The 24,930-nt window shown below is 39.9% G+C and overlaps 2 protein-coding genes across 2 annotated transcripts; both read right to left on the reverse strand.

Moving 5' to 3' along the window:
• Positions 1-365: 365 nt before the first annotated feature.
• On the reverse strand, positions 366-5,897 carry mat2ab (methionine adenosyltransferase 2Ab). The gene is made up of 9 exons (XM_034091736.2): positions 5,678-5,897; positions 4,907-4,984; positions 4,022-4,144; positions 3,831-3,943; positions 3,568-3,711; positions 3,265-3,483; positions 2,997-3,179; positions 2,761-2,894; positions 366-2,164 (listed from the first exon to the last, which is right to left on the reverse strand). The coding sequence occupies exons 1-9, from the start codon at positions 5,766-5,768 to the stop codon at positions 2,062-2,064; spliced, it is 1,188 nt and encodes a 395-aa protein (XP_033947627.1). The 5' UTR covers positions 5,769-5,897; the 3' UTR covers positions 366-2,061.
• A 6,336-nt stretch (positions 5,898-12,233) lies between these two features.
• On the reverse strand, positions 12,234-20,812 carry LOC117452628 (phosphatidylinositol 4,5-bisphosphate 5-phosphatase A-like). Its single transcript, XM_034091337.1, is given in 12 exon segments — positions 12,234-12,617; positions 12,744-12,848; positions 12,929-13,012; positions 14,094-14,231; positions 14,598-14,633; positions 14,635-14,670; positions 14,672-14,831; positions 14,958-15,067; positions 15,424-15,535; positions 15,704-15,879; positions 16,840-16,956; positions 20,732-20,812. Coding segments are annotated over 12 exon segments (1,488 nt in total). The 3' UTR covers positions 12,234-12,284.
• Between the last annotated feature and the right edge of the window lie 4,118 nt (positions 20,813-24,930).

Raw genomic sequence — 24,930 nt, forward strand, 5'->3', positions numbered from 1 at the left:
TTGCTATACTGGACAACTTTGCTAATGAAATTATTGACTTTAATTCCAATTATTGAAAACTAAATAAAAAAGCATCAGCAGTAATATATGTATTGGTATGACTATCCTTGTGTACCCAACAAGGATGGGGGATTTCTAAATAACAACATTTTGGAATATAAATCACAATAAATAGTTGGCTAGTATTACAGCCTTGATTTTTCACATACCTCAGTAAAAGCCCTATTACTGATAAAGGGCAACTTTATCAAATGCTTACGTTATGTGCAAAAATGTTTATAATTATTGATCGTGTATGGATAAAGTCTTAACATTTTTGTGCACTGTAAAATCAAAATATAAAAGAAACCATGATGACACAGATGTTTGAAAGGAGTAGTTTATTACAGAGCATAAGGAAACTACTCAGTCTAGACATGAAGCACAATACAGTATGAGCTACTTGTTCCTCTGGAAGTTGAGCGCATGTTGGTAGGAGGAGAGAAAAAGCAAAGAAGAGGAGTAGAGGAAATAGAAAAGGCACTCTTACACTTACTGTAGCCAACGGGATGGCTTCTGAGTGGTAAAAAGGGGATAACCTAAAGTTGAACCTATCCTTCACATGGGACGACTGTAAACAAGGCTGGTTTCTCTGTACTACACCAACCAAATGTTGCCATTCCTTGCGGATAAGTAAAAGCTAAAGGATTGCACCAGACATTTTAAATGAGATTTCAAAACCAATTCACTGAAAAATATAATCTACAGTCCAAAAATAAAAAAGATAGTCATTGACAACAGCCAGTGGCACTTTCATCTTGAGGCGGACCAGAGCTTTTCTGTACAACACTCTGGAGCATCAAGCAAAAACACTGAAAAATGGTCAAGTCAAAAGGAATTCAAGATTCAATAGCCATGTGTTTTTAAAGCTGCCTTCTGAAACATCGGCTTCTCTGTATCCACGCTGAGTTTCAGAGAACAAATAAATAGTGTTAAGGGTTGACTTTAAGCCAATAAGACTGTGGCAAAGAACACACTCCTCGAAGAACAAAGATGGGACCAGGTTTCTCTGTAGCTACACCTGCCATCAATATACTCGAGGAGCAAGAGGACCTTTCGTCACTTCAAACCATAACAATTCAAGTGAAACTACATTTAAAAAAAAGGACTCATTTAAAAATTGAATGTCAATGCACAATCAATCCAATCTTTACTATTACTATCAAGTATAACAAATGCCTCTGCAGACCAGAGCAGTGACATAGCAGCTTCCGACTTTTCTGTATTACGTCAGAAATCAGCAAAGGTCTGGAGGGGCATCTGAGGCGTTATGCTCGTTCCAGAGCTTGATTATTTAGGATTGCTCACCTATTAGCCTGCAATGCATAGCATTTTTTGTGAAAACAGCAACAACCCTTACAATTTTAATTGTGCCATTCTAGCATCCTCCACATAGACGGGGGAATAAAAACAAAAGAGGAAGAGAACACTGGGTCGGGGGAATAATTGTACAGGACTAAACAAAAAGGAGGAATGTTTAGAGAGACACTAAACTTATTTAGATGGTGCCAGATGAGAAGGACCTCCAACTATCAAATTAGGCCTTTACATTAACCTACAAAATGTAAACGTCGCACAGACACCTTACATTAGTAGCACCATTGAATTCAGTGGGGGTGTCGCTTAAAGCCTAAGATGCATTGCATACCGTCTAAGATCACTGACATTAAATAGAAGACAGACGCTTTTTGAGTGTGGAATGCCAAAAGGAGAACAACTGAGCACAGCTACTCAGCGCTTACTACATAAAGCAGGGAACCTCAGGACATGGAAAACATTGAGCACGATGGTGCATGAGTTCATGGAACTCATCCAATTGTTTAAACATCAAGTTTCTGAGGCATGCCTCCTATGACAAAGTATGAAACAGTAAGAAGACAAAAGGAGGGAGTAGGAGTGAGGAAGGATTCATGAGTTAAAGATGCCATTACTATTAGTGAGACAAGGGCATTCCACCCCCGGAACCTAGGAGGCTTCTCTGTAGTATACACCAACAGGCCTGGGGGGAAAAGCTTAACATGTTTAGTATTTGAGCTTTTTGGGCACCTCCCATGGGAAGGAGTCTCGGCCAAAGTGGCCATAGGCTGCGGTCCTCTGATACAAGGGCTTCTTCAGATCCAGCTCCCTGGAATACATAATCAACACATTTAGCAGCTGTCGCACCTAGTGACTTCAAATGCACATAAGCATTCTCACAATAGCTAATAAGAATGTCGAGCCACCAAAAAGCATAAAAAATCAATTAAAAATCATGTTCGTTGGACCAGCTGGAATAGAGGGAAAGACGTGAAGCGTCGACACTTACCATGAAGACCACACTCAGCCCTGAGCAGTGTGGTGACTGCAGCGGCAAACCACTCTACGGCTTACAAAAAGGATGCTTATCAAACTATAAGCTACAGGGCTTCTATACAAAATATGCCATGCATAACGGATTAATGAGACCTCTTGCCACCAATGCCCACATGTGTGACCTTCAACACTAAGCCATATAACTTCAGTAGAATTAGATGGGGTCAAGTAGTTGATCAAAAAAATTATAATAATTGCTAACGTTAGCAAAAGAAGAATTATAATGGCTCTGCAGAGTTTCTAAATACTTTACATAAAATAAACGAAATCCTGGGCAGGGCAATTCAATAAAACACAAGGCACAGCAAACCGGAAGGATCTGCTGTTCCACTAAGTAACAGGCGGCTTCAGGGGATGGATATACATTACCTGACAATAACTCCAGGACGAAGGTCAAAGTTCCTCTTCACAATATCAAGCAGCTCCCTCTCACTCTTTTTGGAGGTCCCGTAGTGGAAGATAGAAATGGAAAGGGGATGGGCAACTCCAATGGCATAGGCAACCTAATACAACACACGCACATGTATTATATCAAGCAGAAACACTTCAGAGGAACCTCTTTGTCGCCCCTCTTTAAAACGAAGTGCGTTGAGTTTACCGCTTACCTGGACCAACACTCTCCTGCAGAGCCCAGCCTTCACCAGAGACTTGGCCACCCAGCGTGCGGCATAAGCAGCCGAGCGGTCCACCTTGGTGTAATCCTTCCCAGAGAAGGCCCCACCGCCATGGGCTCCCCAGCCTCCATAAGTGTCAACAATGATTTTACGCCCCGTCAGGCCGGCATCCCCCTGGAATAAAGAAATAGTTGTTACACAGGTATGTACCCCCCCAGGCTAACTATGATTTCAAAGCCACACCCTACCGACACCTCACCTGCGGGCCTCCAATAACAAATCGTCCGCTGGGCTGCAGATGGTAGATTGTGTCATCATCCAAATAGATACATGGAACCACAGCTTTGACCACCTTTTCCTTCAGGGTGTCTCTCATCTCCTCTAGGCAAATATCTTCATCATGCTGAACAGAGACCACAACGGTGTGCACACGCATCGGAAGCATGGCGCCATGGTCCTGGCGGTACTGGACGGTAACCTGTGCAGGGATAAAGAATTAGCTAAATCACACTAACTAAAGTACATGTATAGTAGCTTATAAGAGCAAGTACATCAGCTTTACCTGTGTCTTTGAGTCTGGCCGGAGCCATGGAAGGGTGCCATTGCGACGCAGCTCGGCCAATTTACTATTCAGTTTGTGGGCAAGGACAATTGTGAGAGGCATACACTCCTCAGTCTCATCCGTGGCATATCCAAACATCAAGCCCTGCAGAGCAAGAGACATTTAGTCTGTTAACAAAAGAATACATCTATTTTCTTAAAAAGACCAGTAAACTAACTTTAGTAGAGATATGTCTGACAAAAATAATGTGTGCCCCTACTGACCTGGTCCCCTGCTCCTATGTCCTCCTCATTGCGGTCAATGTGAACACCCTGAGCGATGTCAGGAGACTGCTGCTCCAAGGCCACAAGAACATTGCAGGTCTTGTAGTCAAAACCTGTGCAGGAGACGGAGAGCAGCAGATTAAACACCAGCTAATATATTAGGCAATCAAATAAACAACAATGTGCCACACCTTTAGAGCTGTCGTCATATCCAATTTGGCGGATTGTGTCACGAACAACTTTCTGGTAGTCCACGTTGGCACGTGATGTCACCTCACCGGCCAATAGGATCATTCCAGTTTTGGCAACAGTCTCTGTAACAGGCAAGAAGGATGCAAAAACAAGGTAATGTCAACAAGTGTACTGCGCAAACAGAAAGGGGGACAAAATTACAATCGGAAGGTTGCGGGTTCGATCCAAGCCCTATGCCGCCAACAGTCGCTTTCACACCAAGTACTTTGCCGTACTTAGCCCCCGCCAAACTCTTTAGAACTGTCCTAGTAGATCGCGTTCACACCGGAATAAGTCCCTGAGGGAGGATTAGACAAATGAAGCCGCTGACGTCACTTTTTCTGCTTTGGGTTTATTGGCAGGCCGCAAACAATTTCACGGTGTATACTGCCTCCCGGAGTCCTGGGTAAATCGCCAGAAGCGCCGACACCTCCTCATCACTCCACCGCTTTATTTTGTGTTGCCATAAGTTAGTGTCTCTCTCTCTCTCTCTCTCCGATGGTGCGCTGGGCTAACGTTAATAATGCAGGGGACTGACAAGGGGTGAAAAGGTTCGCATGAACTAGGTTCTAGTTCCAGATCTTTTTGGTGTGAAATCAAAATCCCAAGAACTATCGGAACTATTCCTGGGAAAAGTACTACGGTGTGAAAGCGCCCAACATGTTGATGTATCCTTTGGCAAGATACGTTGCTCGTATATATATGAATGCAAGCTTACTTGAGCAATAGGCACATTGCTCTGTATGAAAGAAGTGTGAATGATGACTTTTAGTATGACAAAGCACTTTTAGGGTTCGTAAAGACTGGATAAAGCATTATACAAGTACATTTAACATCGTACTTACCACATGCAACTTTGGCATCAGGGTCCTGCTTGAGATGAGCATCAAGAACTGCATCACTGATCTGATCACAGATCTTGTCTGAAAAACAACAACAATGCAACTTAACACCGGAAACAACAAAAGACTGCAGCAAACCCATGTGCATGTAACCTGAGGCACGTTAGCGCCAGTTTCGCGCAGGGGGAGTGGCTCGGAGCCATTCGAGAGTCGCCATTTCGGCATGAGAACACATGTGATGGGGAAAGGAGGGCGCGCAACTACCTGGGGACCAAAAGGCAAGCGTGATACACACTTCTAAACAATGAAGTACTTTTATCTGCCGACACTAAATGCCAGTTAATAAACATACACCATGGTTCCCTGTTGTTTGGGCCAACCATTGTGCCTCGCGTGCTTCAGGAATAGCCCTGGAAGATGTGGCACGTTCAGGAAAACGTTAAACAAAAATGATATTGTAATGGTATCGGCCAATCGGCCAATCAGTGATTGACGGATACAAACAGATGTGTGTTTCCAGTCGGCGCACAGACGGGATCAGTCAAGATTAGCGTGCTAACATTAAAGCTAGCTACAAGTAGCGCATGCTCTCTTGACACCGGCCCAGCTAACGGAAAAGGCCGTAACGTCCAAATATATTAATGTATACTCCAGTACGTCATGTTGCAGTTAACTGTTAACATGTACTATATGTTAGGGAGAAAGCGTCGTTAAAATACAGTTATTAATGTGGCTAATATTACCAGATAAACCTGTGTATGTGTGTGCGCTTACCGGGATGTCCTTCCCCGACAGACTCTGAGGTGAACAAGAAACAGTCCTCATCAATGAGGGCGTTATGAAAACCATTCAACTGTCCGTTCATTGTCGATAACGGCTGCTGCTGCTATGTAAAACTTGAATATGAAGATATCTCTTCAGCTAGCAGAGCCTCTTCGATAGGACTGTCCTCGTTTCTCGGTGTATTGATCCTCAAGCGTGAGCCTCATGGCGCAGAGCTCCACTATTTAAGGATAAAGTCTGACGCCTTGACGTCATCAGGAGGCGGGCCATACCATCGAGCCAATCACAGGGCTTGCAGTGTACGGTTGCATACTGTAATAGTGAGATGCATTGCAGAATGGCAGTCATACAGCGACCATGTGCTATCAAAATATCAGAAGTAGAGTGTAGTGAAGTAAAAGTACAAGAGAGCAAGAATACTCTGTTACAACCAAAAGTCCTGCATTCTAAATCCTACTTAGTAATAGCATCAACATACTTAAAGTACCAAAAGTAAAAATACTCATTATGCAGATTGGCCCATTTCAGAATTATATATATTATGTGTTTTGATTATAATTATTGATGCAATAATGTGTTTATCAAAGCTGGTAAAGCTGCTAATTGTAATACTTTTGTATGCTGCAAGGTAGCTTGTGGATTTACTCCAGGTGTGACTTTTAGGTTTTATCAATTGTTGATTACATTTAATATCATTGATCCAAATTTACAAAACTTATGAAATAAATGTTGTGGATTAAAACAATATTTGTTTACCTCTGAATTGTAGTGGGGTATAAGTACAAAGAAGCAACACATTTAATACTCAAATACAGGTCCCTCAAACTCGTAGAGCGCCGTGCTTTATCAACGTCTTTGAGGGGAAACAATATTGCACCTTAAGTGTGTATGTCATTGTTAGACTGAAATGTGTTGATAGGAAAAGTAGATGATGTAATAGTCACAAGTTGTGTTGTCATTTTACATTAGATTCACAAGCTAGACACCCTACCAATCTTCAATGATAATATGTTTGGATCTGACTAAAACTAAAACAGCAGGACTTGCATGTTAAACTTCTCCACCACGATGCCACCAACACCCAAACAATCCTTTGTGTGTTTTGTCCCAGCCATAATACCATCAATGTATAAATACAATGGCATACTTTCACGATAACCAAAACATAAACCTAATCTTAATCCTAACAATAAATCAATGTGTTCATTCATAAAAACAAAATACTGGCAAAGATGTCATTTATTTGCAAAACAAACCTATATTGTTCAAATGCCTGACACTTGATGTTTCTCAGGCTGACCACTCTTCCATTTCATCTCATGTTCTGTTTGGAGCAGGTGGAAGAAGAGAGGACTGGCTGTCATTCTGCAAACAGGACAATTCTGCTTAAAAGCTCTCATTTAATAAACAACGGAGACAAACATATATTAATTAGAAGGCTTCTTTAAAGCTTAGGGGTTCAATGTTAAATGGACATCCAAAGTTAAGGACTTATTCCGGATGTGTCATTTAAAACTGTCTTTGTGTGAAGCAGGAGTCAACAAATATAAATATGTCCCAGAAACCTGAGTAAGCGGTGGTATAAACCGACACTGGTATGGCAAATCTAATAAACTGCATTCATTTGAGCTATCACAGGAAAATCAGAACATGCACTTTCCTGGTATAACCATAACCATATTAACCTGTAAATAAATACATTTGCAACAAAGTTAAAACTGGTAAGTGGAGAGAAGAGCAGCGAATACAATCCTAATTTAACTTGATTATGCTTTACTCAAAAAGCTCCCATCGACCCTTCAAGCCCTGTTGTGTAATATAATCAAAACCTCTGATTGTGAACATGTTGTACCCTTGTATGAAACAGATGGGTTTAATTAATGTTGGTACAAGGATTAGTTTGCTATGGTTTGTGCTCCAAAGCAGTTCCGGTCCCTGTGCTTTAGCTTGAAAAGATAGACTCATCCAGAATTCAATGTTGACATTAGGATAATATGGTTTCAACGTTTTTGACTCTGATGTGCACATTTTCCGCTTGTTATTGTGAGTATCTAAAATGCTGCACAAAATACTAATCTCTTGTAATAACATATAACGTATTGCTGGTCATGATGACAAAGCATTCATGAAGGTGTGGACTAAATAAAGTTATAAATCAAGGGGTTTCCTTCAGCACATTCACACATACTGTCATAAGTCAGAATTTGACATTTTAATTGTGCAATTTTGATGGAAAATCCAACCCATAATAAACTATCCATGCTTATAACACTACAGAGTCATTAGTATGGTCTGCAAGTGCCCTTTTTGATCCGTTTATTTAATAATGTCATTATTGTGTTAATCGTCACTAAACAGAGGAATTCAATCCCTGAGCAGTGTTGCATCAGAGCGGTAGTCATTTGTCACCATGAATTTGCAGGGTGGACGCTTTCTTTTCAGAGGGCAAACGCATGATGCAAGATGCACCCGCTGTTGCCTTTTACAGGATGTAATGTGTCGGTTACAGACATTTATTCAGAGAGTCAATAGCCTGTAACAATCACAAGGATTCATGATAAATCAAGAGGATTGAATGGATGAAAACTGAATAAAAAAAGACTGGAGGTCCACTCGAATACTGATATTCATTGACTGAAGTAAAATTATTTGACATCAAATTAAAGATACTACTTTTGCTGCATTAATGACCTTCATTGTTATTATGTAAATATGACTTGCTGTTATTTGTGCAAATGTTTTTGCAGCACAGACTGCATTGAGTATTGCCCTTATTTACTTTGTAACCCAACATCGTAAACACTGTTTCTTTATCGCTATCTTTCAGTCTCCAGGAATATTATGCTCTTTATTGTATCATGTTGTTCACTTGTTCGGATATGTACATTCCTCATTACACACATTACACTGTAGTTAGCCATTTTGAATCAAGGAAGACACAGACATCACAATTTGAAGAGGGTTGTATTATTTCTTTGGACAGTTTGATAACTAAGGAACCAACCCCTAAAAACATGTTTGCCTCGCTGATCAGGTAATTTCACAGAGATAAACAATTCTCATAACAAATATTATCTCAAAGACTTGCTCATTTTTTGTCAATTTCACAAGTATACAAAGTCCTGTAGACTAAACAATCTACATTTACAATAAAAGCAACATTTAAACTGGATTTTCTAAAATGTAAATGGGAGAATCAGAGTCTCTTCGTAGTTCCTGACAGAGCAATAATCAATATTCTATAATATCCATTGAAATAATGCTCCCTCACTGGCCAGCAGAATTCAGGCTCATTTACAGTTAAATAAGAAAATAAATACATAATTTAAGTAAAATAATCTTTGTGGCATAGATTGTCATCTATCTTATGTAGTATATCATTTTTCATATTTGTAGTTTAGATACATACTTCTTCTGTTTTAGCCACATCATTACAAAACAATAGCATTCTGTAGACAGAGCATTATTTCATTAACATTTCACAATAAATACTAATGACACTGGTCATTACTGCATAGCTGACCATATTTATCTAAATCACCTAAAGTAGGACAAAGTCATACAATCTCAATCTTTTCAAACATCTTACTCTAAACAAAGGTCCATTATATTTTTCATTTTAAAAACAAGAAAATACATGAATGCACTATGAAATGATCTGAACTTTTTTAGATTTATGCAGGCATTGCTATCCTGCGTTTTCTTCATCTAAGACGTACACTGAAGTATCATTTGTATACTGTCCTTACATAGTTTTGCTAACAAGTGTTCACAGCCACAATTATAACAAAGAGGAGTCCAAAACAGCACTTTACGGCACACAAATCACAGTACCGGAATGTACAGTATGTCCAGCTGCAAACCATGCAAACGCACTCACACACCATTCACTGCTAACTCTAGCACACACACACATCCCCCCCCCCATCCAAAGCATACTCACGTCGATAAAAACACATACACACAACAACCAATTACAGATGTCCACACTGAGGTTACAGCTACTACAGCATACACTGTCCTACGCTAACAGCCCAAAAGTACAAAGTGTCTAATATGATGCATCATAGGTCGCACGGTAACAATGCAACACGACTACTGTGACTATTGTCACTGTCAGCTAACCACCAGGATCAGTAAGGGAGTATCTAAGCCAGATGAAAACACAAGAAACATACTCAGTGAACTGAATGAAAGTAAAGTCATGAGCGGAACACGTTAGCTTTGCATCATACTGCTAACGCTACATGCAAAGGCCTGTCGTAGCTCTAAATAGTAGAGATCCTGCTCACAGTTGTCAGAGATGTCAGGATTGATTATCAGTTGTATAGCTTTTTTATTTTACTTTAAATAAATAGGACTCATTCACTCACATAAAAGGTATGTGTCTAAGCAATATACTGTAAATGTTTCCTGGGTCAGATATTGCTGAAGTAAACACTGAAGTTAGGAAAGCAGATTAAGTAGCCAACAACTAGTTCTTACAGCTAGCCTCCCACAGCCATCACATCCCACTGCTATGGGGTAGTGGTCTATTTAAAGGCCTTCACGCTCATATTCACTTTCTAAGCTGACATGTGGTCTGCTGCTGCCAGGGCCGGGGGCCGAGCCCCCTGAACTCCAGTGACCATGCTCTCTTTTCTCATGCTCACTGAAGGGACTTTATTCCCAGGGGTGGATCTTGGGAAAGATTCCCCGTGTTACGTAAGATGTGCATGCTGAGTTTACAAAGCAAAGAACATCCACAAGAGCCTAGGCGGTGGGTGAGGCTCTGAAGGGAAGACTACACTCACAGAAATGAATCATGGTAGAGTTTATTTTTATGCATTTAAATCTATTTGATTTTATAAATACTCATATTTTTTAAATGTATGTATTGAAATTAATTATAATCTGTGTAGTTCTAAAATATATTGAATGTAATTACTTAGAGGTTAAACAATAGCATAGTTTCAAACTGGTTTTGGGCACCACAATAAGTTATTATAGCATAAGCCTGGCATTGTTAAATCTCTTGTTAAATCTCGTTCTTCCAGGGATCGGCAACCCGCGGCTCTTTAAGCCCTCGACTCTGGCTCCCTTGAGCTTAGACAAAAATAATAAAATACAAATATTTGTAGGACTATTTCTATTTTGTTGCACGGTTGAAAATGTTTCGTATCTTGTATTTTGAGGTGATACTGTGACACATAAAAAAACAAGATAAAATATGCTCTGAGAGAGAATTAAGATCCTATATAAAATATGCGTCATATCACCAGCGCCTTTTCTTGCAGGCGAATAACCTGACCCCCGGCTCGATGAGCGAACTATGGATAAATCAAAGAAAAGAAAAGTATCGGAGGAACACAGGATTTAATTCTGCGTGGACTGAGTTAAATGTTTTCAAAGCAAACGATGCCGGCTTACCGGTATGTTTGATATGTGGAGAGAAGTTGTGAAAGGTGCTGCAGCCTTTACGTATCGAGGAGAAACACGGAAGAGGAAGACAGCTGACGATCTTCAGTCATAATTCAATCAGTTAACTCTTTTTAGGGTGCAGCTATATGTTTTATTTATTTCAAAGTGGGCCCATTTTAATTATATTCATTTTCGTCAAATGTGCAAAGGACTCCCCGAGTGCTGTGTGGATTTATTTTAAAGTAGGCCTGTGTAAGAAAGAAGAGTTCTTTGTTTATTATTAGAGGTAAACAGTTTTCTATAATGTAATAAATAATAAATGCAAAAAAACTGTAGTTTTTCCCTATGATGTAACAATATATACAACTTTATAAGCTATCAAATATGTTCTGCGGCTCCAGACAAAATAAATTGGTGGAAAAGGGGGCAAATGGCTCTTTTGGTCAAAAGGTTGCAGACCCCTGTTCTATACTGTCTTGTAAATTGACTGTATGTATGTTGGCAATGTTTGCACAGCAACGGTTGGTGTCTCAGCATTATCTTTGTTAAAGGTCACAGTAATTAGTAACATGCATTTCCTAATCGTAGCGGTAGCATATTAGCCTGAAATGGTCACATCTCGTTTTTCCGTAGCCTAGTAAGCTATTATCACTGTTATATTCATAAACAAATATGTTGTGGTGCTTAAAACATGTATGACAGTTGTTCAAATATTAGCCTTCCCTATCTTCAGAGCCTCAACCCCTCAAGTATGGTCCGTTTTGTCAGAGCTGATTTGTTCCATATGCTACATATTCCACAACTAAGCAGACGAGTTGATATGGGAGAAATGTCTCTGTCAAGTGTGTCCTACTCCTTGTCTTAAAAGCATGACTGCTATTTAGGTCAGGGCAGAGTTTCAAATCATTGTTGGAATATGGGGAATTATTTCCTAATGCAAGGTGTCAGCTCCCTGTACTGTCCACACCTGAGAAAAGGACAAAGGTTGAAGGAACACGGGACAGAATTAAAGGTTTACAAATTAAAAATCTACAATGTGCACGGCTAAATAGAACAACTCAAGGCAAAGTTAGCCTTCTGGACCAACCAGATGGCTGTTCCTGAAAAGGATGGCATCAGAAAAATGTTCATTACAGAAAACATACAATGTCGTGAAGGTATTTAATAAAAGACACTGTAGTTGGATATGTCACCTGCCTCACACTCCTGAACCCTCACTGTCTTTCTCTTTCTCCCCAGAAGCAGACACCTGGATGCTGCTGCTGCCCTCTGCTGGAGGTCTAGTGGACTCACTCATTCTCCGCTGTAGTGTGGATGGAGAGGCATCAGTGACATTGAGCATTTTCATTTTGGCCATTTCAGGGCTGCCTCGGCTGTGGCTGCGGTGGTGGTGATGGTGGTGGCGGTGCTTGGCCTTGCGTGGACTGGGACTGCGGGACCTCGTCTTCATGATGACGGTGCTTTCGTCCTCTGAGCTGAAGTCCGAGCTGTCAGAAGAACTGGCGTCAAGACCTGAAGTGGGAAGCTGGATCTAAAGGAAGATGGAAATGAGGGTTTGAGTGAGATATAATACAGAGAAAGAGCAGCACACATGATGTAATGTCCTCTTCTAATGCATTTGATTGTTTTAATCTCAAGAAAGCAGTACCATGATTACCTGAAATGGCTCTGTGACACCCACAATGGTGCTCATATTGTTGCTATAGTAACCCAAGATAAAGTCGCCTGAGCCTTTGGGCAATTCCTCCTCAGTAAAGGTTACCTGAAAAACAGTCAGCCAGACATTTATTAAATGTGAAAGAGAATTATTTCTGAAGCTAAATCAGGACGAAACAAGGTTACCTGATGTTCTGGTCGAGTGAAATCAGCTTCCTCTTGTTTCGCCCACACATATCCCACATAGTCCTTATGGTGCTTGAAACCCACCTAGTGTTAGAATAAAAGTCACTTAGCGGCCTTGCACCTTATTTAAGACATTATTACAAAGCAGTAAATAAATACAACAATAGTATACAATGTTTTATCAGTTAGATACCAGAGGTGGAAGAAGTACTCAGATATGTTACTTAAGCAAAAGCAGCAATACTACAGTGTTAAAATACTCAGTTACAAGTCAAGTCCTGCATTCAAAGTAAGGGTAAAAAAGTATTGGCATCACAATGTACTTTAAGTACCAAAAGTACTTGTTATGCAGAATGGCCCATTAAAGCACCATATGTTATAATTGTTTTATTATCATTATTATTCCATTAATGTGTTCATGACTTCATTGTTGCCCTTGGTAAAAGTTTGGTTTATTTGAATGACTTTATATACTACTGGGTAGCTTAAACTATAATAATACATGATAATATATAAGTTGATTAAGATGTTGTATAAATAATCTAAATCCTCAAACTAGTAACTAAATCAATAAATAAATGTAGTGGGGTAAAAACAACAACATTTGCCTACTAAATGTAGCGAAGTAAAAGTACTATTACGTGAAAATGCTTAAGTAAAGACAAGTACCTACATTTTTTACCTAAGTACAGTACTTGAGCAAATGTACTTTGTACGCTATAATAGATCAAGGTACTACTAGTAAAATATAAACATAAGGTTATATACATTTCAATTGTGCAAATTGGTTGATTGCAATGATGTGTAAATGGTAAATGGACTGTACTTATATAGCGCTTTACATACTACATGTCATTCACCCATTCACACCCATTCATACAGAGCAGTGTATATTACTCTAGGAACTAACACGCACACACACTCACACACCGTTGGCCATGCCATCGGGAGCAACTCAGGGTTAAGTATCTTGCCCAAGGATACATCGACATGTTGACTGCATGGGCTGGGATCGAACCCACAACCTTCTGGTGGAAAGACGACCGCACTCCCTCGCAGCCACAGTCGCCCATGTGTAGAGTGTGAGTTTGAAATGTACAAATGATGCAGGGTTTTGAAAGAGCTTGAGCATGATTTTCTGTTGGAAGAAGTGAGAGTACTTTACCTTGTAGAGTCCCATCCAGTCCCAGGAGCTGCGGGGGAAGTTTGGCACCAGTTTGAACCTCGCTACGGCATCAGCAATACAGTTCCACTCGTCTTCCACCATGATAGTGACCAGGGGAATATCCACCTTGTACGGGAACTACAAAGAACATTTCCAATGAACATGTATACATTGCAAACTATGGGTTTATATTTAAATAAATAAAAGGCTGAACAATTTAACCTAATGTGTCCATATAAACTGTCTCAAAAGTTGGGACCCACTGCATGGTCAAATGCTAAGCCTTGAGAAGGTATTATTGGACCATTTTAAATCACAAGTTTAAACTGTGCAATATTCTTGAGTTTAAACAACATTAAACATGATTATTTTCAAAAGAAAGGGCTAAAAGTAGTTCTGGAAATGTGTATGTTGTCATTGTTTCTGCAACCTTACCACTAGTATTGAGATTTAAAAAGATTGCAAGGGTATATTATCCTCACAAAGTACCCTTATAAGTCTCACCCTGCAGGTGAAGATGGAGGACACAGGTTTGTGGTCCACTGACTGTGTACTCCATGTAGCTTCGGTAGTAGTGGCTGGGTCACTTTGGTCCCGCTGGTCAGACCCAACATGGACCCACGCTTCCCTACGTTGAGAGCAGACCCGGCCGTAGCTCTCAGGCGCCACAGAATCCGGTCGGTCCAAGCTGGTTTACGCTTCTTCCCCGCTGGGTGGAAAACAGAAAGAGATATGGAACTAAAATAAACGTGTTTAATAACATAACCTGGAGAAACCTGAGGTGCTAATATGCTCCCCTTTGGAAGAGCTGTGATAATTGATCAGTTGCCTGGAATTAAGAAAAAGCACAGAGGCGTCACCAACCTTGTGTCGTATGTATCGGTTCCAACGTCAAACTTGTAGGTGGGAGGAAATTTCAGCGCCCCCTCTTGGAAACCCTCCAACACCGTCTCACTGTCTTTGGCCATATTGAGCTGTAACATTAAAGAATGGCCCTCACTGAGGATTTGTGTTTAACTGACAGCTCCTTTATGGAGATAGTTGTTTTTATACTGCCCTCCGGTGGCATCACCAACACAGTGCATAGTCCAGCAGAGAAGAGAACATGTATTTTATCATGGACTTCCTGTTTTATGTATGCCTCTGCAGCTTGGGAAAAGTCTTTACAAGAATTGTGATCCAAAGATCAGACTTAAATGATAAATGTTCTGAGGGTAAACTGCTATGAATACAGATGTGAGGGGGAAGTTGCATTTCAAGAAGACCCCACGTAGGAGTTAGATTTAAAAGTATTCTATGATTATACAGAACATCAGACAGCCCTTCTTACCTGATCCTTTTCCAACAACATTTGATACTTGTTGTTATCGATGGCCGATTTCACAACCTGCATATCCAACTCATCAATGCGGAAATTGAGATCTCCGAACCAGAACACCACACTGTGAAAAAAAAGAAGTAATTTCATGAATTCAAACCATGGAAACTACATAAGAACTTTTGCAATGCTGACTGGTACACGATTTTCAACATAAAACATGACTTTGGAGAAATCAAGAATGCGATATTTGTCACATATAAATGAGCAGGTAACGGTTGTGCTGACGTACTCATGGTCGAGGACCCCGGTGGCAGCCTGGCCCTCGAACTGCTGCTGCTGCAGGATGCTCTCAAAGTCCTCCATGCGCTGCTCTGAGTTCTCCATGTGAGCCGGCAGGTGGCAGTTGAGGAAGCAGATGGTGTGGCCGAATACTGACATGCGGGCGCTCACACCACCTTTATTCCCCTGAAACACCAGCAAGAAAAAAAGTTGTTCATTTTTAATAGAGAAAGGTACACAGACAACTTATTCATCTGGAAGCAAAATTAAATTAATGAATGACTTAAATGACTACGGTCAGTGATGCAAGACAGTGAAAGTCTCTCACTTTATTGAGCAATACGTGTCTGTGGCAAAGACAAACAGGAAGTTTACTCATTAGGGACCACCAAGAGTGGGATCAATATTTAATGGTAACAGATAAGTGCGCAGTGGGGGGACAGGATGAGTCTGAAGATCTATTCCCGCTGTTCTACCAACTGCGCTGACCCACTAAAAACATGTTTCAGTGTAAAGGCTGCAGAATGTGCTGATCCCTGAGTTAATACAGAGATACTTTTACCCTGAGCTACAAAACATTTCAGGGAACAGGATCTTAATTCTCTCTCGGAGCATGCCATTGTCCTTTAGTAACATATTGCAGAAAGCATCTTTTTTAACGGTTTAAAAGAACAGTTCTTTATTCTTATTAAACCTGACAGAACAGCGTTTGAATATGAGGTAACAATATGGCCTCAATGAAAGATATATAATACAAAATATGATATATAGTTATTATGGATTGAATCAACACATCCTTAAAATGTTCTCTTTCCAAAGAGAATCATACAACGCACCACTTTAAATCCTGTATTTATCTGAGATATGCTTATGTTTATTTAACATTAAAGCATGAGAAAGGCATAAAGAAATTGAATAATCGGTCAAAGTCATCCAAGACCAAAACAACCGATTAGCCGACTGATTTAATAAGAGGGAGCAGCCGTCGTAGAAGTATGTAATGCTGTAGTGGAAACGTATTGTCTCTGATCTCTATCAGGGCAGTGATGCAAGTTTACACAAAGTCACAGTTATCTACAGCTAGGCTCTCATGTGTAACATTTCCACCACACAGTGATCACAGCGTGGTGTCAGCAGCCGTCTCACCCAGTATCCCCCCAGGCCGGTGCGGGTGGTCTCAGTCTGGACTCCGCGCAGGAAAGGCAGATGGAAGTACTTGGCAAAGACCAACAGCAAACACCCCTGCATCCGCTGAGAGGTGACCTGAGGGACAGACAAGCAGAGATGGGAGGTAACTAAGTACAACTAGAGAATGCAATTCCTGAAGAAATTGCTAGTGGGAATGCCTTATGCTGAAAAGCTGACGCTAAACTGCTATGCTGAAATGTATTATGTAAGAAGAAAGTGAAGAATTTAGATTGAAATTATACATGAACACTGGGGGCTTGAATGTGTGATAAGAGAAGAAAAGAAAGTAAAAAGGTTAGGAAAAGCAGCAGAATATTTGAACTGCAAACTTCTGAACTAACTTGATGGCGAAGGATCTGTCGCCATGCCAACGGCATTTGATGACACCCCATAATACACTTAGATGCATTGATGGCTGCATCGTTACCAAACCTGTGAAGTTTTGGGCCGTTTGGAGCATTTTAACTGAAGTTATGAGAAAACCGTGTTTCATGGCGAGCCTTGTGTTGCCATGGCAACAGCGTTTGAAGAAATCTCAAAACTGTTCCCCGTGAAGTTAGAGCACTTTTTGAACATTTTCATAGGAGTTATAGCAACATCGTGTTTTATGGCGAGGGATGCGTTTCCATGGAAACGGCATATGATGACACCCCATAATTGACGTAGAGCTGTTGAGGGCTGGACCATTAACCATTATCTGAAGTATGCTGCTGTTTTATGGCGAGGGATGCATTGCCATAGTAACACCACATTACGTAACATCAGATTTGATGTAGAGCTGTGTTAACCATTATCTGAAGTCTGCTGCTCTGAGCATGTCAGTTGGAGTTATGACATCATCGTGTTCCATGACACAGGTGTTTATATTTGAGCTAAAACGTGTCCAGAGATCAAAGGTTTCCATGGTGATGTGCAGTAATCAGTGAGAGGAGAGCATTTTCATTGTTCTGAATGAGAGATAAACCTCTTACATGTGAACGTTTTGTGGAAGAACCGTAACAGATATCTGTGAGATTTGAAAGCGTGAAGCATGTCAAGGAAGTTGAGTATCTGAAGTGTAATTTTTGTGTACTTTCGGGTCAATAATGTGGTCTTTTTGGCAGTTTAACTAAAGGTGTGCGGCTGCTGTGGTGGGGAAAGATGAGGCTGAACTTACAATGGGCTTCAATGGAGGCATGTTGAAAGTTGTCACTTCATGCCCTCAAGAGTTATTTTGTTGAATTATTTTGCTTAATCTTTTTTCATTTTTCAAGCTACGAGATGTTTTCCTACGTTTCTCATGAAAAATTATGTCTCAGGAATGTAGGGTTTGGAAATGGCAGGTTTAAAAGAAAATATGAAGGCAAAATTAAATCTGTCCTCCACTCTAGCTGTGACATCACGCACTCTAAAATCTGAAGAAGGCCTCTTTACCAAGGTCTGAACAATGTTTAATATCTCTAAAAGTACGAATCAGATTTGAAAGTGGTAACAGAATAATGTCAGAAAGATGTGTAACATTTTAAAGTTGGAATGAGTGAAAGTATGAAGGAGCAGTTACAGTTGAAGTTGCATGAAGATTGTTCAAGTCTGAAGAGTTTCTCCATTGACTTCCATGTTAAAAATGTGATGAATTATGGGATGTATCTCTGGAATTATGAAAGTTATGAATAAGAAAAGTAATAGCATCGATTCCCGACCGAGCTGAACGTTTTGATGTTTGAACGGAGTTTCTGCGATGTTCAATGTGGGGAGAAGAAGAGGCGCAAAATAACTTGTGTGTCGAAGAACTCCGTGCGTCGAAGATATCATCCGGTCATACATTTATAAATGATTATCTAGGGCTGCCCCGAATACCTATTCTCCTGTCCAACTGTCCTGGGAGCATGCCTTGAATATCTCTCTGTCTGCTTTGCAATGGAACTCCATTTGGAGGTCAGCTATGTTCTCTTCTAAATGTGTAAGATTCAGGATCATACAGTTCAACATTCTCAATAGAGCTTACATCACCCCTGTTACAAAATCCAAGATGGACAATAAACACAGAGACTTATGCTGGCATGAATGTGGCAAGTGAGGTACACTGTTGCACCTACTTTGGGAATGCCCAGCGGTAAAAAAAACTTTGGTCAGAAGTAATATCCTTAATGTCTGAATCTTTAAAAGTTAATTTCCCTACATGTCCCATTGCATGTCTACTGGGTCTCAAGCCAGAAGGCAATGTTGCAAGGACTGCCGATCGGCTCTGGACATTGGGCGTTTAGCCAGAAAAAGACTCATCTTACTAAACTGGAAGGAACGCAAACCAGCCTGCTTTACTAGGGACTCATGGCTGAGGGAGTATCTGGACCTACTGAACATGGAGCGTGCAGCTTCTCTGCTGGGGGATTTTGAGGGGAGACAGGAGGATTGCGATTCACTGTCCGCAGCCCTCCTATCAATATAGCATCTCCTGTGTAATGTATAATGTATAATGTAATGTATAATGTATTGTGTATGAAATGTCCTATGTATGTCACAATCAGCTGTCTTAGGAAGTCATCCTTGCATCCCCCCCCCCCCCCCCCCGTTACGTTTTGTTTAGTTGTTTGTTGTTACATGTGTTGTTGTATGTTCTGTTATCTGGAGCAATGTCTGTTTATTTATAACTGAAAAATAAAAATAAATTTAAAAAAGGCCATTTTTCTACACAATGATTACTTTACTTTTTATACTTTAAGTACATTTAGCTGAGAGTTATTTTGTACTTAAGCATGATTTTGAATGCAGGACTTTTACTTGTAATACAGTATTTTGACAATAATGTATTGGTACTACTACTCAAGTAACACATCTGAATACTTCCACCACTGCAGACAAGTGAGAAAGAGAAATGAAGAACAAAATAAGATAACGTGAAAAGGTACACGGTTATAAGCCGGCACTTTGCATAATTCTGATAAGAGAGCAGCTGTCAAGTTTAACATAACTGTGGATATACTGTACAGTATGTATCTTCAACACTAGAATTTGAATAAACAAATTATCTGAGCTGAGTCCGGCTTTTCTCGCTGTCCATTTATTCTGCTCTGCTTCACTTTCTCTCCTCCCTCCTTTTCATTTCGCCCTGCAGGAGCCACTACTTCACATGAAGCGCTGCACATTCAGAGAGCCGTAGCTGGTGGTCTGCCCTCACTGTGGCAACAGACCACTTTGTAGAGGAAATGTGATGAACAGGCTACAAGCACTCAATGGTCAGACTGCTCCTTTCTCCAAGTCTTAACCATCATCTCAAAAGCACTTGCTTCTGGTTATGATGTGCAGATTTTTGACATTTCCGAATCAGACACGGCTTAGTTGCAAAGCAGGTTAACACATAGGAGGAATTGCCCTTGGTGTTTATGGTGCATACATAAGCAGTTAAAAAAGATACATGGTAAGAAAAGGACCAAAAAAATAAAACTATTTTATAAAACTATTATAACATTAAGATAAGTACTTTATTGATCCCAATTTGGGAAATGTTTTCGCTGCAGCAGCATAAAAAGACATTAGAGAAATTAAAAGACTAGAAATAAACATTCCAAAAGAAATTAGATAGATTTCATACATTAGATGAAATATAGATATACCAGTAAAAATGTAATAGAATACAAATAAAATATATGACTATTGGTATGACAAGTAGAAAGCCATGCAGATATAAGATATAGCTTTGTGTACAATGTGCAAAGTTCACCTTATAAAAAGGGTATAGTTGTAGTACTGTATTAGAGGGGCTGGAATATGACTGTGCTTTGTGAGAAGAGGTATTTGCACGCTACTGTATGTCGAGCCACTCACCAGACATTCATGATCATGTCTCCCAGCCCCTTCCTCCAGTGGTACCAACATCCCAACCCCCCACTGCAGGCCACAGAGGCATGATCACACCCCGCCTGAAACGCCCTGTGGCCGTGATGGAGGCACGCATCTTTGCACGTGACACAAGACCCACTCGCTTGTATACTAACCGGATATCTCAACAACTTTGTTGCGTAACAGGGTTCCACTGAACCGTAAAGTGGACTGACCTTATTTGTGGTATGTGTGTGGACACAGACAATGAGTGTGTGTGTGTGTGCGTGAGTGAGTGAGTGTGTGTGTGCGTCAGAATACACCTTTGTCAGCAGGGATTGTGGTTGAAAAGCATTTATTTTTAACATTAAGTGAACATTGGGAGCGCTTCTGAAGGCTGCCATGCTACATTTAGGCTGTAAACAGGAAATATATTTAAGCCTAAAGACAAGTTTTGTGTGCGTGTGTGTGTGTGTGAGTGAAGGAGCGAGAGGAAGAGAAAAGGTGCATGTGTGCTCTTGTACATGACTAAAGAACTGAGTAACAAGTGTGAGACCTGCGACTTTGAAAGAAGTTCATTGCTGAACAACGGCTTACTCACTCCGGTCTATACTAATAGCATGACAACCCGGAAACATCAACATCATCCTCAGCTGTTCTTTACACAATACATTAGACATCATTTGCTGGATTATTAAAAAGACCCCTTCTGTTAGATTGATGCATTGAGTATATGCTTAAGATGGAAGTCTTTGAAATGAAATAGGAATTCCTGACTTTGCATTTATCGAAAAGAAAGTTCTCTGTTATTTGTTAATGTCTACAAATCTTTCAAATATGATCCAACCTAAACATTCTTACCCGTTATCAAAATGCATATACAGCTTATTAGTTGTGTAATTAATAGCACGTTTAGTGAACACATAGTGAGAAAAAGTCAGGCCAATTAATCACAAGGCATACAGAGAGTTTTGCTGCAACAATAGAGCGTGCCATGTTGCAATTAGAGATTAGGGCTAGAAATAGACTGTCTTTGCTCATTGGTGTATTTACTAGGGCTGTCAGTCGATTAAAATATGTAATCGCGATTAATCGCATGATTGTCCATAGTTAATCGCGATTAATCGCAAATTAATCGCACATTTTTTATCTGTTCTAAATGTACCTTAGAGGAATATTTTTCAAGTTTGTAATACTCCTATCAACATATGAGTGGACAAATATGCTTTATGCTAATGTTTATTATCATTTGAACAATGAAAAATATTCTCATGAATATTAAACAACAACCTCTGAACATTACAAATATTCGCCTCAATTCAACCTGGAACCTCTCTCATACAATACAAAGGGGTGGGGTGTGTATATATATTATATATATATATATATATATATATATATATATATATATATATATATATATATGTGTGTGTGTGTGGGTGTGTGTGTGTGTGTGGTGTGTGTGTGTGTGTGTGTGTGTGTGTGTGTGTGTGTGTGTGTGTTGGATCGTTTGGAGCTATGTGCAACTCAAGGCATATATGCTCGAACGGGAGCTGCCTGGACGCTGCAATCATGTTGCTGCAATCATGTTGCTGCAATCATGAGTGTGCTCACTTCTCCTACAATGTCCCGCTGTCTGGCTTCCTGCATAAAGTCAAGTGCTCGGTGCAGTTGTGGCGAAATGTCGCTCCTCTGTTTTCATTTAAACAGCTCCGTATATCCGTTAGCGCAGCTAGCTAGCACCAGATGCTAACAACAACAACAACAACCAACAATGCACTTAAGGTAAAACTTGAATATGAAGATATCTCTTCAGCTAGCAGAGCCTCTTCGATAGGACTGTCCTCGTTTCTCGGTGTATTGATCCTCAGCGTGAGCCTCATGGCGCAGAGCTCCACTATTTAAGGATAAAGTCTGACGCCTTGACGTCATCAGGAGGCGGGCCATACCATCGAGCCAATCACAGGGCTTGCAGTGTACGGTTGCATACTGTAATAGTGAGATGCATTGCAGAATGGCAGTCATACAGCGACCATGTGCTATCAAAATATCAGAAGTAGAGTGTAGTGAAGTAAAAGTACAAGAGAGCAAGAATACTCTGTTACAACCAAAAGTCCTGCATTCTAAATCCTACTTAGTAATAGCATCAACATACTTAAAGTACCAAAAGTAAAAATACTCATTATGCAGATTGGCCCATTTCAGAATTATATATATTATGTGTTTTGATTATAATTATTGATGCAATAATGGTTTATCAAAGCTGGTAAAGCTGCTAATTGTAATACTTTTGTATGCTGCAAGGTAGCTTGTGGATTTACTCCAGGTGTGACTTTTAGGTTTTATCAATTGTTGATTACATTTAATATCATTGATCCAAATTTACAAAACTTATGAAATAAATGTTGTGGATTAAAACAATATTTGTTTACCTCTGAATTGTAGTGGGGTATAAGTACAAAGAAGCAACACATTTAATACTCAAATACAGGTCCCTCAAACTCGTAGAGCGCCGTGCTTTATCAACGTCTTTGAGGGGAAACAATATTGCACCTTAAGTGTGTATGTCATTGTTAGACTGAAATGTGTTGATAGGAAAAGTAGATGATGTAATAGTCACAAGTTGTGTTGTCATTTTACATTAGATTCACAAGCTAGACACCCTACCAATCTTCAATGATAATATGTTTGGATCTGACTAAAACTAAAACAGCAGGACTTGCATGTTAAACTTCTCCACCACGATGCCACCAACACCCAAACAATCCTTTGTGTGTGTTTTGTCCCAGCCATAATACCATCAATGTATAAATACAATGGCATACTTTCACGAAACCAAAACATAAACCTAATCTTAATCCTAACAATAAATCAATGTGTTCATTCATAAAAACAAAATACTGGCAAAGATGTCATTTATTTGCAAAACAAACCTATATTGTTCAAATGCTGACACTTGATGTTTCTCAGGCTGACCACTCTTCCATTTCATCTCATGTTCTGTTTGGAGCAGGTGGAAGAAGAGAGGACTGGCTGTCATTCTGCAAACAGGACAATTCTGCTTAAAAGCTCTCATTTAATAAACAACGGAGACAAACATATATTAATTAGAAGGCTTCTTTAAAGCTTAGGGGTTCAATGTTAAATGGACATCCAAAGTTAAGGACTTATTCCGGATGTGTCATTTAAAACTGTCTTTGTGTGAAGCAGGAGTCAACAAATATAAATATGTCCCAGAAACCTGAGTAAGCGGTGGTATAAACCGACACTGGTATGGCAAATCTAATAAACTGCATTCATTTGAGCTATCACAGGAAAATCAGAACATGCACTTTCCTGGTATAACCATAACCATATTAACCTGTAAATAAATACATTTGCAACAAAGTTAAAACTGGTAAGTGGAGAGAAGAGCAGCGAATACAATCCTAATTTAACTTGATTATGCTTTACTCAAAAAGCTCCCATCGACCCTTCAAGCCTGTTGTGTAATATAATCAAAACCTCTGATTGTGAACATGTTGTACCCTTGTATGAAACAGATGGGTTTAATTAATGTTGGTACAAGGATTAGTTTGCTATGGTTTGTGCTCCAAAGCAGTTCCGGTCCCTGTGCTTTAGCTTGAAAAGATAGACTCATCCAGAATTCAATGTTGACATTAGGATAATATGGTTTCAACGTTTTTGACTCTGATGTGCACATTTTCCGCTTGTTATTGTGAGTATCTAAAATGCTGCACAAAATACTAATCTCTTGTAATAACATATAACGTATTGCTGGTCATGATGACAAAGCATTCATGAAGGTGTGGACTAAATAAAGTTATAAATCAAGGGGTTTCCTTCAGCACATTCACACATACTGTCATAAGTCAGAATTTGACATTTTAATTGTGCAATTTTGATGGAAAATCCAACCCATAATAAACTATCCATGCTTATAACACTACAGAGTCATTAGTATGGTCTGCAAGTGCCCTTTTTGATCCGTTTATTTAATAATGTCATTATTGTGTTAATCGTCACTAAACAGAGGAATTCAATCCCTGAGCAGTGTTGCATCAGAGCGGTAGTCATTTGTCACCATGAATTTGCAGGGTGGACGCTTTCTTTTCAGAGGGCAAACGCATGATGCAAGATGCACCCGCTGTTGCCTTTTACAGGATGTAATGTGTCGGTTACAGACATTTATTCAGAGAGTCAATAGCCTGTAACAATCACAAGGATTCATGATAAATCAAGAGGATTGAATGG

The sequence above is a fragment of the Pseudochaenichthys georgianus genome, chromosome 9 (assembly GCF_902827115.2).
Source record: "Pseudochaenichthys georgianus chromosome 9, fPseGeo1.2, whole genome shotgun sequence".
Lineage (NCBI taxonomy): Eukaryota > Metazoa > Chordata > Actinopteri > Perciformes > Channichthyidae > Pseudochaenichthys > Pseudochaenichthys georgianus.